Below are 15738 nucleotides of genomic sequence, written 5' to 3' on the forward strand. Positions count from 1 at the left end.
CAAAAAGAGGACATATTAATAAAAGGACAACAACAATTAAAATAAACTAAACAGAAAATAAAAGGAGAGGGAGAGAAGAATAAATAGAGAAAAAGACAGGGATGATCAGTTTCCTTACAAAATGATTTTGTGAAAATTTTTATAAAAATTCCAAAAACATCTTTTCTAACAATGTTCTTAAAAAAAAATAAAAACTAAAGCAAATATAGAACACGTTGTTTTAGTATATGTATTTATATTTATATAGACATATAGTTATAAGAAGTTAAGATACATATTCGTTAAAAACACTATATCTGGTATTTATTTAGTTTAATTTCTAAATTGAAAAAAAAAAATATAGCTGCATGTTTCCTTCTCTCATAAATAAGCATTTGAGAGAATTAACGCATGACAGAGCTTTGAAATGCATTTAATTAATTAGTTTTTACGAGCCGAGTTTTATTTTTTTCTTCAAATTATGGTTATTAAATTCAGATTTCGTTTCCATGCATAACTTGTACATGATTTTGGAATTTCTAATTTTAATTATTTATATTTAAGTTTCGTAGCTTTTAATTATTCAAGTTAAGCCTCTCCCGCTTGATTAAAAGTTCATAAAATAATTAATAAATTTGTAGCAGTAGTGTATTATATTTTTGGTTAAGAAAAAAATTATAAAGAAAAACATAAATATTTAAATAAAAAAACTAAAATCTATTACATTTTTTTATTATCAATGCCTTGATTAACGTAATTAAGTTTAAGTGCGGCACAACATATTTCTCAAATAGCATATATTCTGTACCGAAAGGAAATTATTTAAGAGGATTATTTTTAACTATTTTTATCAATAATTTTTTTATTAAACTTCGTTTGATATACTAGGTTGATACTTTTAGGATGTTTTTTGTAAAAGAAATTTTTACGTAATCAGAAATTATAACTAACGAGAATCACAAGTCCAAGAAACTTTTCAAATATTTGTTCGTTTTCTATAAAGTAAACTACTAAAATATATTAGGTTGTTCAGTAGTATTTATTAAAATAGTTGTATAAGTTTTTTTCGAAATTAAAGAATAATATGTTATTTTTATCAGAAAAATATGTTATTACCATATTGAGTAATTAAAATTATTCATCATATCTAATATATTTTAAGTGCGTATTATCTTTCAATTTAATTGTTTTTACAAAAATTTAAACTTAAAACTTAACTTGGAAAGTTCAAGTGAATTTCATTCGGACAAGTGAGATTTGTTATACAAAAAAGAACAGGATAAAACATGAAAAGTAAGAAAAAAAATTCGTGAAAAAGAATAGTTTTACTGTCTTGTAATAATTTCACTTTACGAGGATAAAACTGTCCTTCACAAAATGAAATACTTCTCCTATTTTATTTTTCTAAACTGGTTTTCCATTAAAAAGGTATGTGTAGTCTGACAAAAAAAGTTCACAATAAATCAGGGAAAAAAATGAAAATTAAATTTTGTGGTTAAGTGAAAACTTTAGAATAAAAAATGAAGATGAATAATAATATTATTATTATAATTGATAGTTTTATATAAAAATAAATAAAAAAAATGGAAGGGGGTTTTGTTACAGTTAACAAGGGTCCCACATGACACCTCTCTTACTAATGCCACCTTCTCTACCGCCTTAATTATAGCTTTCTTTTTCCCTCATTTTCTTCCTTTTATACCAACTCTATCTATTTTCCTTCTCCACCTCTCTTCTCCGGCGACTCTCGCCGGAATCTCAACCGGAAACCCGCCGGAAAAATACTACTTCCCATCTTCCAAAACCACCCTCTTCACCATTATCGTTCCAACTAACACAGAGCTCACAGCACTCTTTTACACAGTTTTTTCTCTTGTTTTTTGTCGCTACTCATTCACCTCTGCAATGCATTCGGAACCTGTGAATATTTAAATTCAAAAAATTTCTTCTGGGTATTCTCCAATGTCCATGCCCGTGGTTTTTACTTGCATGATCTTGAAGGTAGTTTAGTGGTAATACCAGCTGTCATTGTTGTGTGAAAGTCACAATGCTAGCAATCTTTTAATGATAATGATTCTGAAAATTGAATGTGGTTTTATGGTTTCAAGGCGTCACTTGCTGATGTGAGTTAATTGGGAGATTTTCCTTGTTTGTGGGGTATGGGGGGTTTATTATTTCCCTTTTGGTTTCTTATGTTAATTACTAGTCTAAGGTCAATGGTTTTCGTTTAATTAGCATTTAATTTTTGGCTGAAAGATCCAAACGAACTTCAAGCCTCTAAAACATTGGTTTTGGCCTTGATTGATTGCATTTATTAGCACCCCTAAATTCATGATTTTTTTTTTTCTCTTTCTCATCCTTCTGATTGTTTTTTAAGGCCCTAGATTGAAGAGCGAGGAGTTAACCTCACGCCACCGATTGGGGTGCAAGCAGAAAGTGAAGAACATAAAAAGGCAATGATGTTGAGGTGGACAAGGGTTTCTGATGGAAAAGGTGATCACTGTGACAGTGAGGAGATGGAGATGGGGTTCAATGTTTTGAGCGGTGATGAAATTGTCAAGTCCAAAAGGTTGATTGTGAGACCTCGGATCAAGGTGTGGATGGCCCGTGCCATCACTACAGTGATACTTTGGACTTGTGTGGTTCAACTAATGGCAATTGGGGAGTTGTGGGGACCAAGGTTGTTGAAGGGCATGCCTCATTGTTTCAGCCACCAAGATGAATCTCCAGCAATTGCACAGGCTTTTGTTCCGGCCAAGGTTGTGTTTCCACCCAAAAGTAAGTGCTTGTTTTGTCACATAAATTGATCTTTAAGGTTTTGCGATCTCAGTTTCGGAGTTGGTATTGCCGGAAAATGCAGTATACAAGGCCGATGCGACTGCATTTGTGATGACGATGTGGTCGCAGACAACCCAAAAGTTGCGGCTGCGAACTGTTTTTCAAAAAAATCATGTTAAGGATTTCTTTAAGAATAGGAAATTCCTTATTAGATGGTCTGTGATTTTTGTTCAAAGAATGGTGACTTTCTTAAGCTTTGTATATATGTATCTGCTAAATAATTGTATGACTGGTTATGACTGAGGGAGGAATACGATGGTTCTGTTTTATCAGGGATTCATAAGAATAATGGTTATCTTATGGTTTCGTGCAATGGAGGACTCAACCAAATGCGAGCAGCTGTGAGTGCCAGTGCTTTATTACATTCACTGCCGGCATCAACTTGCAAATTCTTATTCTGTCTTTCTCAAAATTTTGTTTGTTCTTGCACAGATATGTGACATGGTTGCTATAGCAAGACATTTAAATGTTACTCTCATAGTTCCGGAGCTGGATAAAACATCTTTCTGGGCTGATCCAAGGTTTTCACTTTTCCTATTGCTACAGTCATGATTTTAGTTCAGAATAGTGTTTATTTCCATGGTTGTCATCTTGATTTCTTAATTGAAATGTTGTCCTGATTTCTGTTCCCTTGATGTGGCAGTGAGTTCCAAGACATATTTGATGTAGATAATTTCATTGGATCCTTAAGAGATGAGGTTAGAATATTAAAGCAACTACCACCTAGGCTCAAGAGAAGAGTTGAACATGGACTATTCTACTCATTGCCGCCAGTTAGCTGGTCTAATATATCATACTATGAAAAGCAGGTACTTACTTAGTTAACATGACTTCTTTTCTTTATCAGATTTTTGGTTACTTGAATTCAGCTGACTTTTCTACTTGCTTATCGCAGATCCTTCCTCTGATACTGAAACACAAGGTTGTGCATCTAAACAGAACTGATGCTCGACTTGCCAATAATGGACTACCTTTGGAGACTCAAAGGCTGCGATGTCGTGTAAATTTTGATGCTTTGAGGTTTACTTCCCAGATAGAGGAACTTGGTAGGAAGATAGTAAAAATTTTGAGGCAAAAAGGACCCTTCCTTGTGCTTCACCTTAGATATGAGATGGACATGTTGGCCTTCTCTGGCTGTACGCATGGATGCGACAGCAGGGAAGTGGAGGAACTCACAAGAATGAGGTATGCTAAATCTTGAACTAATGTGTCAGTTTCACAGTGCAATTTTGCTTCTCAAATTCAATATAATATTGGAAAGTTGCATTTGCATTTTGCAGATATGCTTATCCCTGGTGGAAGGAGAAAGTTATTAATTCTGATCTTAAGAGACAAGATGGTCTATGCCCTTTGACACCCGAAGAGACTACGCTGGTATTGAAAGCTTTAGGCATTGATCAAAGTATTCAGATTTATATTGCTGCTGGAGAAATATATGGTGGAGGGAGAAGGATGGCAAGTTTACATGCAGCTTTTCCGAATGTGGTCAGTAGAAAGAAACAAAATCATATTTCTATGTTTATATGTTGTTTTGTAACCTTTGTGTGCTTTAACTGCAACAGGTGAGGAAGGAAACTCTGCTAGAACCTTCAGATTTGATGTATTTTCAAAACCACTCATCACAAATGGCTGCATTGGATTACCTTGTGTCTCTAGAGAGTGATATATTCATTCCAACCTATGATGGGAACATGGCTAAGGTTGTGGAAGGACACCGAAGGTATTACTTACTATAATGCCAGATGTTTTACCATGAGTCATCTTCTGTGATCTCATCCTTGAATGAACAACTTAGCAAGCATTACAATCTTACTGGCAGATTATTATTTTTTCTATGATACATTATCTGAGCCATTCAGTGCACTTGCAAACCAAGTCTTTTTCTTCATCTAGGTTTTGTTATTGGTGGCAAAACTATTCTGATGAGAATGCTTGATACCATATGCTCTGATACTGATTTTATTCTCCTTTTACTGATATAATGCTTCTTGCTCTTCAGATTTTTAGGCTTCAAAAGGACTATATTACTTGATAGAAAGCATTTGGTGCAACTCATAGATCGATACACCAATGGGTCACTATGCTGGGATGAGTTTTCCATTATGGTGAAGAAAACTCATGCCAATAGGATGGGAAACCCCAAAAGAAGAGTTATCATCCCAGACAGACCCAAAGAAGAAGACTACTTTTATTCCAATCCACAGGAGTGTTTCCAATTCCAAGATGAAGCATTGAGCAGCACATGATCCTATCTCATCTAACACGTGCCTCCTCTAAACAGTTTCTTCCATCAGAAGACAATGCTAATTGGTATTTATTTCAGGGGGAGGACCCTGATTCTGTACATGAATTAGGATCTCAATGAACACAAGGAACCGTGTGGTGGCTATTCCTCACTGAAATCATTTAGATAAAATTGGAAAATTTTTCACTTTTTGAGGAACAGGTTCTTGTGTAAAGCAACAGCAAAGAGGAGTTGTATCTTCTATACTGTAAAGAAGAGCAAAAGATATGTAGAGTACTTTTACTATTAACTTTTGTCTTTTTTTCTAAGTTCAAAGATAGATCTTCACCAAATACTTATAGTTGAGCGTTGAAATAAATAGAAGATGTGAAAGAACAACGCTGAAGTCTCTTGGAACCTTCTTGTCTACTAAGATATTGTATTTGCTTTTTGCTGCATATGATAATTGTCTGTGATTATGTTTGTGGACCAAAGTAAGATTAAGTGGGAAGACTCTAAGATGGGGTGGTAAGACTCAAAAATAGTTGGTTGAAGGTTATTGGTGGGCCAATAATGATGATTAGCATTATAGTAAACATTTGTATAATTTTAGGAATAGCAGCTACTTTTGTGGTTTAGGCAGGACTAGAACAACCAACTTCAAGCACTTCTCAGTGGAGACTCATGGTGGAGGACTGCACTATATTTCATATGGTGTTTACAAAGTTAGCAACTCATTTTATGCATAAAAAATAAAGATATTTTATTTTAAAATCAATTAACATTAGATGAAACAATGAAAATAGAAGTTATTCGGAATCCAAGTTTAAACTTTTACATTTTGTACAATGAGAAAATTGAATCCAAGTTTATTTTATTGTCTACCATGAACTCTATAGAAACAAGATATAAGAAAAAAAAAAATCATAAATTGTATTATCCGAAGATTTGAGTTGAACAAGATATAAAAAGAAAAAAGATTGTATTGTCTTGAGTTGAAAAAAAAAACTATGGTCTCTTATATAAACCTAACAACTCATTAATGTCAAAATTTGACTATAGCTTTAGTTAAAGTAATCTACAAGAGACTTGAAAAAAAGTTAAATCAAGTATTAATTAAGTAGTATAAATATATTATTTATAAAAAGTAAAACCTGTATTTAGAGTTATTGTGAACAATTGTAATGTTGGAAGAGAGAATTAAGAGAAGACGGTTACAATCAAAATTTAATGTAAGAGTTTTAAGTAATTAGGGTAATCAATTTTAAGGTATTTATTAGGATGCTTTTTCTTAACCAATTAATCTTTTTGACTTTTTCTTTGTTTTACATTAAATTTATTTCTCCTTCTTGTACAATTCTTTCAAAGTTCTATATCTCATTTATATGTTTAACTCATAAACAAATTCCTCGAATTTCTCTTATATTTTATTCCATGAATTAAAATCAAAAGAATAAGGGGTTAAATTTGATGTTAAATTATTAATCTTCCATTAATATAAACCCACAAAAGGTAATAGTCCTTTGATGATATGAAATTATGAATCACCCCAATCATCATGTCTCAACAATTGATGGAGATAATAGACCTCATCCGAATTTCATGTTATACCTACCAAGAAGAACATTTCATATTAATATACAATATAATTATTAACTTCAATCACATCTTTTGACACACATTTAGTAATATTTTGGATCGGATAAGCAATAAATTTAATTATTAATTTTTATCAATTATGTAATTTTTAATTATTAATGAAATCTTTTCATTTGCAATGGTGAAATTAATTTGTAATTTTGAAGTGTAAAATTTAAGTTATAAGCAAGTGATGCTATATATGAGGTCATTTAGGAGTCTCAAATAGGTTGGTGGGTTGTGAATGATCTTAGTTAACTTAATAAAAAGAAAAATTCAAAACCTTTAATAATTTTTTTTTTCCATTTTCATTTGAAGTGTTGGTTGACCTTTACACCTCGCGTGTTCATATATTTATTCGGTGGCTGAAATTTTATATTATAATTATCTCAAATCTGAAGTGGGATTTTACCCAATTATAACACCCCCAATGGATTACTTTATGCTTACACTTTAAGATTCATTCCTATTTATTAAATTAATAATCACATATACGAGGATGTAGTTTTTTAATTCCAACAAAGATTTAAAATTAGAAAGAGGTAGCCATGTTTAATTTTTGAAGTTGTAGATTTACATTAGAGGGTTGTTGTTGTATTTATTTATAAGATAAGAAATAATGTGATGTAGTGATGTGGTCCAGCACAGTGATTGTCTGTATTGGAGCAGTTACAAGACACAGAGACAGCAAGATGCCGTTTAAGATAAAGGAAGCAGCTGAGTTCAAAAGGAACATCGCTACTATTCTTTGGTCTTTCTCTTTACCTATTTGGAGCCATTCTCTGACAAATCTCAAATCTGCATGCAAACAAATGCTCATTATTTCTTTTTCAATAGTTTTATATTGATTAGGAGCGGAGAATAAGAACAACTTCAATATTTTTTTCTTTCTTTTAATTTTCTGATATATAATAGAGTTTTGAACTCTAAAGTGAAAAATACTTCCGAAATACAAACATATACTTGAAGTAGAAACCATCATCAAAACTATTTTATGAGCAATCAATAAAAAATTAAGTGATAAAATTGATAACCATATAAAAATGAAGACTCATAGATTCATGTATGTTAGACTCATGTTTTAATGGGTGTGAAGGATCACCTTTCACATGTAAGTCAAACTCATATAATGATAATTTATATTTGATGTTGGTGATGTAATATATTTTTAATAGTTGCATAAGTGTGATAAATTTGGTGTAGTTGACATCAATTATTACTGTTGGTTTTTTTTAATAAACTTAAATGTATTAGTCGTTGTGAGTAATTAGTTGTCGTGAGAAACTAACCGTTGTGAGTGGTTAATGCACTAGCCATTAGAGTCTAGTTAGTTAATGAGTTAGTCATTTATATCTGTTTATAGTTGTTTTGAGTACAATGGTCAGGAAATTAGAGTCTATAAATTGTATTGTGTATTGTATAAATGAACAACAACAACAAGAGGTGAATAAAGTTTTATTCACAAGTGAGGTTTATTGTCTACAATTACGTGATAAAGGACAAGTGGGTGAAATCACAAACAAATTGTGATATTTACGTTACAACACTCTTAAAATAAATAAAAAAGGTTGTATTTTGCCTATTAGTGTTAACTATCACTTTTGGTCTTATCACTCGATTCAATAATTGGTATCATTGTCAATATTACAAGTTCGATTTTCAGTGCGTAACAATTAGTGAGAGAAAAATTGTTACATGTGATTCCACTTGTCTTATAACAAAGGTCATACTAGTCAAAGTGACATAATCACATAATTTGGATTACTATACTATTAAATATTAAATAGGAGTTACAAGTTTATTATCGGTTATAATTTGCGACCAATATTCATAAGACAGAACCTTGATTAAGAAACAATATATGAAAAATTATTTCTAATATTAAATCTAATTAAATTCACTCAATATATTAGTATTTGGAATAAGGTTTAAATACCTTTTTCGTCCTCATTTTCGTAGTGTTTGTTGCAGATGGTCCTCATTTTGACACAATGTTTAAAATGGTCCTCATTTTCGCAATTCGTGTTTTATTTGGTCCTTTTATGTGACGTCATTTAAATTAGTAACGGAGCACTGTACAAGTGACATTGTTTGTATTACGTTGCATTGGAGTGTGTTACGTGTACCTGTACAGTGCTCCGTTACTGATTTAAACGGCGTCACAGAAAATGACCAAATAAAACATGAATTGCGAAAATGATGACCATTTTAAACATTCGGTACAAATGAGAATTATTTTAAACATTCGGTATAAATGAGGACCATTTTAAACATTCTGTTAAAATGAGGACCATCCGCAACAAACTCTACGAGAATGAGGACGAAAAATATATTTAATCCTTGGAATAATGTTTAATATGTTGATTGTTTATGTCATATGGCTTCGTGTAAGAATATTTATCAATACTCGAGGAATCAATATTGCTTTATAAACATATAATTGCTATATGAAAACTTTATCTTCATATATAAACAAACCCACAAATAACAAAATTAAGTTATTTCAATCTCATATTTGCAAATCATTTAGTTAGACTTACTTATTTTTATTTTCTGCAAACACTGTTTATAAACATATAAAGTACAAATAACTGTTAAATAAAGAATTTACAATTAACAGAAACTTACAAGAATTTCATGGGATACACTACTATTTTTCTTACCTTTCAAAAATTATAACACAACCTTGATACCTTTGCCAAACAAAAATATTATTTACTTTAAAATCTCATTACAAACTTGAACTTTAATGGTATGTTAGAACTAATTTACTCTAATATTTTTCTTATTTAATTTGGCGTAGAACCGGGATTGTTTTCCTAAGTATTGGTATGTGGATTCTTCCAATGAGTTTCGGTTGTTTTATCTTTTGTTTTCAGTTTTGTATTATTCCAACAAGATACAAATAATTGATGAGTACGAGTGTCAACTTTATTAAGACTTTAATGTTTCATGGGAATGCATTAGAGTTCAGCTTTTAAAAACAAGGTGACCCATAAAAGTAAAAACTATCTACTTCACAAGCTAAAATACTAATGTTTTAGTTAAATATCCTTTATATTTTAACTTTAAATGCTAATATATGTTATTATTTTATTAAAATAGTAGCATTCATCAGTTCGTGACATTTGTCAGTTTTGCTCATGGCTAATATTTGTCAGATTCATTTGTACGAGACATTTATCTATTTTACTGGTAAATACTATAACTATTGAAACATTTATCAATTTTACTAATAACTAGTATTCATTAGGAAGCTTAACTGGTCCACCACCTACTTTCATCATTTGAGTTCTTATCCATGATAAAGCAATAGCTCCAACTCCATTTTTAGCACTCTTCACTTATATATCAGTACTAATGTTGTTCCAAAGTTACATGCAATAACTCATGTTCTATCAGAATGGTTTATATGATGATGAATTTTCCTTTCACTCCATGATTTTAAAATAAGAATAAATATGATTTTGGTTTCTAAACTTAAACATACAATTAAAATTCGTGATTATCTTAAATTTTAATATATTTTAGTTTCTAGATTTCAAAAATAATAGATATAGTCTTTTTAACTCAATAACATTAACTTTTTCAAAACTTGTTAGGCAACCTTTCAGACTTACGCTTGAACCAAACCGAAACATATCACACATTATAAACAACTCAAACGTCAATCTGAAACATGATTGACATAATCTGAAACATGATTGACATGTTAAAAACATTTAACACAATCAAATTAAAATAGCCTATATTCATTTAGTTTTAAAGTTTAAGGACCAACATGTATCAAATTTAACAAATTTCAATTTTACATTCAACATTTTGCAATAGAAGTTGTTTCATTAGATTAGCTGAAAAATTCCTTGGTCCCATAGTAGCAATGGACCAAAGTGATTCTTTGAACTCACCCCATATACAAGTAAGTAAGCATGTTCATACAGTTTCTGTTAGGTTAATGGTTGACATCCTGCTAAGTTCAACCTGTCGATCTTCTAATCGACTCACAGCTCGAGAAAAGTTGTTGCTTGCAAATGACAAGTTATCTTCTGTCAGACGCCGCTCACGCCGTTGCTTGATTCTTGATATGAGCTGAGAAACCTCACCTATGGAGGGTCGTTTCTTGGGTGATTTGTGCAAACATTTGTGTCCAATCTTAGCAAGTTGCCTCACTTCTTCAAGATTGCATTTTCCCACAAGTTTCTTGTCAAGTATCTCATCTATACCATCATGATCCATTGCAGCCTTGCAAGATAAACAAGAAAATGAGACACAAATTGTGAAGTCTAAGAAGAAAAAGATCTTTTTTCAAAGAAAAGTAACTTACAAGGTTGACATACTCCATCAAGTTTTGATGAGGGTGGATGGCAGTGATGAGCTCAAAAACTATGATGCCAAAACTGTATATGTCACTCTGAGTTGTTAACTTGCTTGTGGAAATGTATGCAGGATCCATGTACCCATATGTACCTTTCAGACCAGAATTCCTGCCATCAAAGATCTCTTCTTTTGAGAGTCCAAAATCAGCAACCTGCAAGTACAATTTTGAACATAACATTTATATCTGGAAAGAATATTATCAATGCCATGAATCTCAAATTTAACTGTTATAACTATAAGAGATCTCTTAGCAGTGACCAATCAATTTTAGTAACAAAAAATAATTAGTGACTATAGTAACTAATTTAAATGTCAATTTATAAACTAAAAATTATTAGTAATTTAAATAGTTTATAAATTGATTAGTATAGTGAATTGGTCTCTAAATTGGTATCTAATCTTAGTGACCAATTTAAAGACTAATTCACTAAATAGTTTATAAATTGATTAGTATAGTGAATTGGTCTCTAAATTGGTATTTAATCTTAGTGACCAATTTATAGACCAATTTAAAAACTATTTAAGTTACCAATAATTTTTAATTTATAAATTGATATCTAAATTGGTCACTATAATGACTAATTATCTTTTATCCCTAAAATTGGTCAGTATACTAATAAGAGATTTTCTTGTAGTGTTATCTAATATAATATATGCACACACAAGCTTTAGAATTGCCGTCTAAGCTTCTGAGTTTCTATCATTTAGCCACTATATAAGTTCTTCTCTCTGATTTTGTAGTCATGCACATATTTCTTTTGACAAACATAACCAAGGAAGGAGATCACTGTTTGATTCAATATCTTATGCAAAATTAGGAAAATGAATGGGAATTTGACTATTAAAAAGAGCATATATACAAGCAGTGTTACCTTAGCTCTCATTGAGTGATCTAGCAATATGTTGGCAGACTTTAAATCGCGATGTATGACAGGTGGAATTGCCTGTTCCATGCATATTCATATTCATCAACACATTTTCATATACATTAGGAAAAAAAACATCAATGAAAATACATACTCCTTCATGAAGGTATTCTATTCCATGTGAAATATCAAGAACAATTTGCAGCCTTTCATCCCAACTCAATCCCTTTTCTTCACCTACAAACATTTGCAGACTATTCTCAATTGAGACAACTTAGTTTGTCATGTGACAACTAAAAACATGCAAAAGAAGTAAGACACACACACACACACACACACATATATATATATATATATGCATACTCGATAAACAGCATTCATTTAAAAAGAACAAAAAAGATGAACAACAAAGACCTTTCTCTTACCATATAAAAGATTTGCTAAACTTCCATTACTCATATACTGATAAACCAGTATGCGTTGCCCTTTATCTACACAATATCCAACCAAATTCACAAGATTCCGGTGATGCAGTCTTCCTAGCAGAAATACCTGAAGCAATAAGTTAAATATAAAGAGTTCAACAAACCTAACTGATGGATGATGTTATAATATATCAGCTTATCCTTAATTGATCAAATTAGAACCAATATCATCAATTACATATATGATATAACCTTGCAGAAGTGATCTTCCCTATCCATTTTAAATTGTGATATATTCAGTCTTGAAAGTTAAACAACCACCGCAGGCTTTTATTTCCAATGATGATAACCACACTACAAAAACCAAAATAATAATTCTAAATTTTTAGGTCGTTCATGTGGTAATGTTCGAAAACAATTTGATGAAACGGTATACTATTGTATGGGTTTGAATTGTGAGCTGAGTTTTCTAGTGCTTAAGAAAGATTTATAAAACAATTTTCAAATTTTAGAGTAAAAGTGGGAGAAGATAAACCAATGCCAGGAAGAATGCAGCAGAAAACTTAAAGTAGAAAACCAAAACAACTTCAAAGAGACGTTCAGATCTTCTTTCAATTATGAAAGATGTGTTAGTTTGAAAACAGTTTTCAAAAATTAATCTTATCAAACAAGTTTTACTGTTTCTTCTTTTTGTTTTTTAGGTACAGAAAAATGTTTTTGAGGATGAGAATCACTACATTTTCTGCATATATACTGATTTTCTGAATTAAATAATGAACAACAAAATCACTTCAATTCAAGTCACTACCAGCTAGATTATTAATCACTTCAATTCAAGTCGAATAAATAAGTATAAAATCATCGACGAACTTTGCAACGGTTTAATACCTTGAAACTTTAATGTGTTTATGAGCCTCTGAGAAAGAAAAGCAAATGGCTCAGGAGGAGGAAACGTATAAGATAATTATGGAACCTTTTTCTAGTACTATACAAATCATAAAATTCAAAATATACAAAATTCTGCACCCCACAAACCAAGTAACAAAATATACCTCTGTGTGGAATTCTTTCTCCCCTTGTTTAGAATTGGGTGCAAGCACCTTCACTGCTACAACCTCCCCTGTAGGCATTGTCGCTTTATAAACTGTCCCAAATGATCCTTGTCCCAGGGTTGTTGTGAAATTTTGCGTGGACTTTTGAATTTCTCTGCACCATGTAAAGTGTAAGGTTCATACCATTACAATGTCAATTAATATCCCTTTAAGAGTGTTTTTATCAGTAATTACTTTACATCTCCATTTCCCTACTTTCTCCTTTTCCTTTGTCTTCTGAACTAAGGTAAAACTTGCAAGGTAATTCATTCAATTTATGAAGAAACTTTCGATGAAAAGATATATAAAGTTCAGGATGCAACAAATCAAATACTGAACACATTTTGATATCTATAGTTATATGTTTCAAGATTAAAAGGAGTTATCCACATACAGAACAATTAGAAAAGAAAGGCTTAAGCTCGTGCTTAAGAGAGAAATGAGCATACTTGTATGAATACTTTAGAATGCCTGATGCTGAAGCAAACCGGTCTTTGTTTTGATGACTCCACCAACTGAAATGGGAACTTTTCTTGATACTTTCTGACCTTGATGTGGCAATGGAACTATCGAGTGATGCACTAAAGTCGGTACTTGTTCCCAATCCATTTGTTCGTATAGGAAGAGTTGTTACACTAGACTCACTTGCAGATAGTCTAAGATGAGCAGAACGTTTCTTGCACCACCTTATGCCGAAAAATATGAGGCAAGATATCAAAATTCCAAGTGCCAAACCAGCAGAAACACCAATGATAACTAAATCAGTTTGGCGAACCATTCTTTGATCTCTCTTGATACTCAAACAATGAAATCATTTTGCAGAACACTGGTACTGCAGAGGCCCACTGTCAGAGTTGGCACAATTTTATGTTAATTCAATGCTTCATCCAGATTTAAATGACATCAATTGATCCCCAAGATAGTAACATATCCAAATTTTCTTCTATTTTACGCCCCATTTGACAATAGTGGAGATAAAAGATTATCTAAACCAATTTAGACGTTAAACTCATGGATGCAAATTTATTATAAAAATCCAGAAAAAGCTAAAAATTGACGGTCAGTAAAACATTCATACCATTATCAATGTTGAAACACCTAAAAGTGTGGCTTATCCAAAGAATGTAACACGAAACCTTAATTCTGACAACAATCACTAAATGCATATCTGAAGTACCTTATTCAGAAGAAACACATCTTTTCATTTTGCATCTTTCTAAAAGAGCCTTGGAAAGAAAAACAAAGCAATTTTATCCCTAAAACATTACAAGAAACAAAAAGACAGGCTAATCATCTTTTACAGTTGATGACTATAAGGTAAAACCATGAAGAATTGAGTCATATTACAAGTTTCACTGAAGATTAGATCACATCTGAAAAATTAATAGAAACATACAACCAAAATAAATCCTATTCTTCCATTATATGATTCAGATAACAGTAATAGGGTGGGTTTGGGAGATTGTGTGCTATTCACAAACTCATCAACATCATATAATTGTTCATCCACTATGCACTATCTATCAAACGTGAGCATATTAAAAAGAAAAAAGATTCCAACTTCTCCCTACCCTCTTCGAACGGTGAAAGCCTAAACAAGAAAGAACCCACAAACCAGCAACAAAAGTCTCCCCCAGAACAAACCCACCAAACAAAATCCAGAAAGCTAAAAATTTCATCAGAAACCTTCACTGAACTTGTAAGAAAAAGCAAACCCACATACCTAATCAGCAGAATAACAACACCATGATGGAAAAAGCACATTATTTTGATCTGGGGTGTGCGAACTGCGAACCATGGTTCCAAAATCAACCCCCTTTTGGGTATATGAGGCTGTAGTTGACTCTGGAGTCCAGAGTCAATGGTATGTGTGGAAGAAACAAAGACCAAGTTGATGAAAGAAACTGTTTTTTGTTTGTGGCGAGAGTGAAACAGTGAAAGGGCAACTGGTAGAGGTGTTGGTGTTGGATTGGAATTGGTAGTGAGTGGAGATAAAAAAGAGGGGTGTGGAGTGGGTGAGGGCGATAAGTGCATTTGAATTGAAGTGAGAGTGGGTTTTAAGGTTTTAAAAACTTGGGAAAATGGGTACAGGTTTGAGGATGTTTGTTTTTTCGTTTGTTGTGTTATGATTCATCTGCTGTTTTTATATTTTACTCTCTTTTATGAAAAAAAAAAAAAAACATTGTAGAGACACCTAGTTACTGACATTTAAGAAAGGGGAAAAAAAATAGGTAAGATTAAAGATTTAATGTGATAGAAGAAAAGAAATAAAACAATATTTAATAATCTATCTTAATTAA

At 31.7% G+C, this 15738-nt stretch overlaps 2 protein-coding genes across 6 annotated transcripts; one reads left to right on the forward strand and one right to left on the reverse strand.

The window, feature by feature from the left end:
* The first annotated feature begins 1654 nt into the window (after positions 1 to 1654).
* LOC114182650 (rhamnogalacturonan I rhamnosyltransferase 1-like) lies at positions 1655 to 5499 on the forward strand. 3 transcript variants are annotated; one of them, XM_028069560.1, is made up of 9 exons: positions 1655 to 1980; positions 2357 to 2757; positions 3091 to 3158; positions 3250 to 3338; positions 3461 to 3626; positions 3713 to 4002; positions 4098 to 4302; positions 4380 to 4537; positions 4817 to 5499. In XM_028069560.1, exons 2-9 carry the CDS (start codon positions 2436 to 2438, stop codon positions 5061 to 5063), a joined length of 1545 nt encoding a protein of 514 aa, XP_027925361.1. In that variant the 5' UTR covers positions 1655 to 1980; positions 2357 to 2435; the 3' UTR covers positions 5064 to 5499. The 3 variants fall into 3 exon arrangements, with proteins under 3 accessions (XP_027925361.1, XP_027925359.1, XP_027925360.1); XM_028069558.1 differs by having other exon boundaries at positions 1655 to 1991; positions 4817 to 5096; XM_028069559.1 differs by having other exon boundaries at positions 1655 to 1931; positions 4817 to 5096.
* Positions 5500 to 10405: 4906 nt separating this feature from the next.
* LOC114182767 (calcium/calmodulin-regulated receptor-like kinase 2) lies at positions 10406 to 15494 on the reverse strand. 3 transcript variants are annotated; one of them, XM_028069704.1, is made up of 8 exons: positions 15162 to 15494; positions 13888 to 14124; positions 13400 to 13553; positions 12348 to 12474; positions 12077 to 12159; positions 11929 to 12000; positions 11004 to 11207; positions 10406 to 10921 (listed from the first exon to the last, which is right to left on the reverse strand). In XM_028069704.1, the coding sequence occupies exons 1-8, from the start codon at positions 15470 to 15472 to the stop codon at positions 10613 to 10615; spliced, it is 1497 nt and encodes a 498-aa protein (XP_027925505.1). In that variant the 5' UTR covers positions 15473 to 15494; the 3' UTR covers positions 10406 to 10612. The 3 variants fall into 3 exon arrangements, with proteins under 3 accessions (XP_027925505.1, XP_027925507.1, XP_027925506.1); XM_028069706.1 differs by having other exon boundaries at positions 13888 to 14270; XM_028069705.1 differs by having other exon boundaries at positions 13888 to 14283; positions 15162 to 15493.
* Between the last annotated feature and the right edge of the window lie 244 nt (positions 15495 to 15738).

This window comes from Vigna unguiculata, chromosome 4, assembly GCF_004118075.2.
Source record: "Vigna unguiculata cultivar IT97K-499-35 chromosome 4, ASM411807v1, whole genome shotgun sequence".
NCBI lineage: Eukaryota > Viridiplantae > Streptophyta > Magnoliopsida > Fabales > Fabaceae > Vigna > Vigna unguiculata.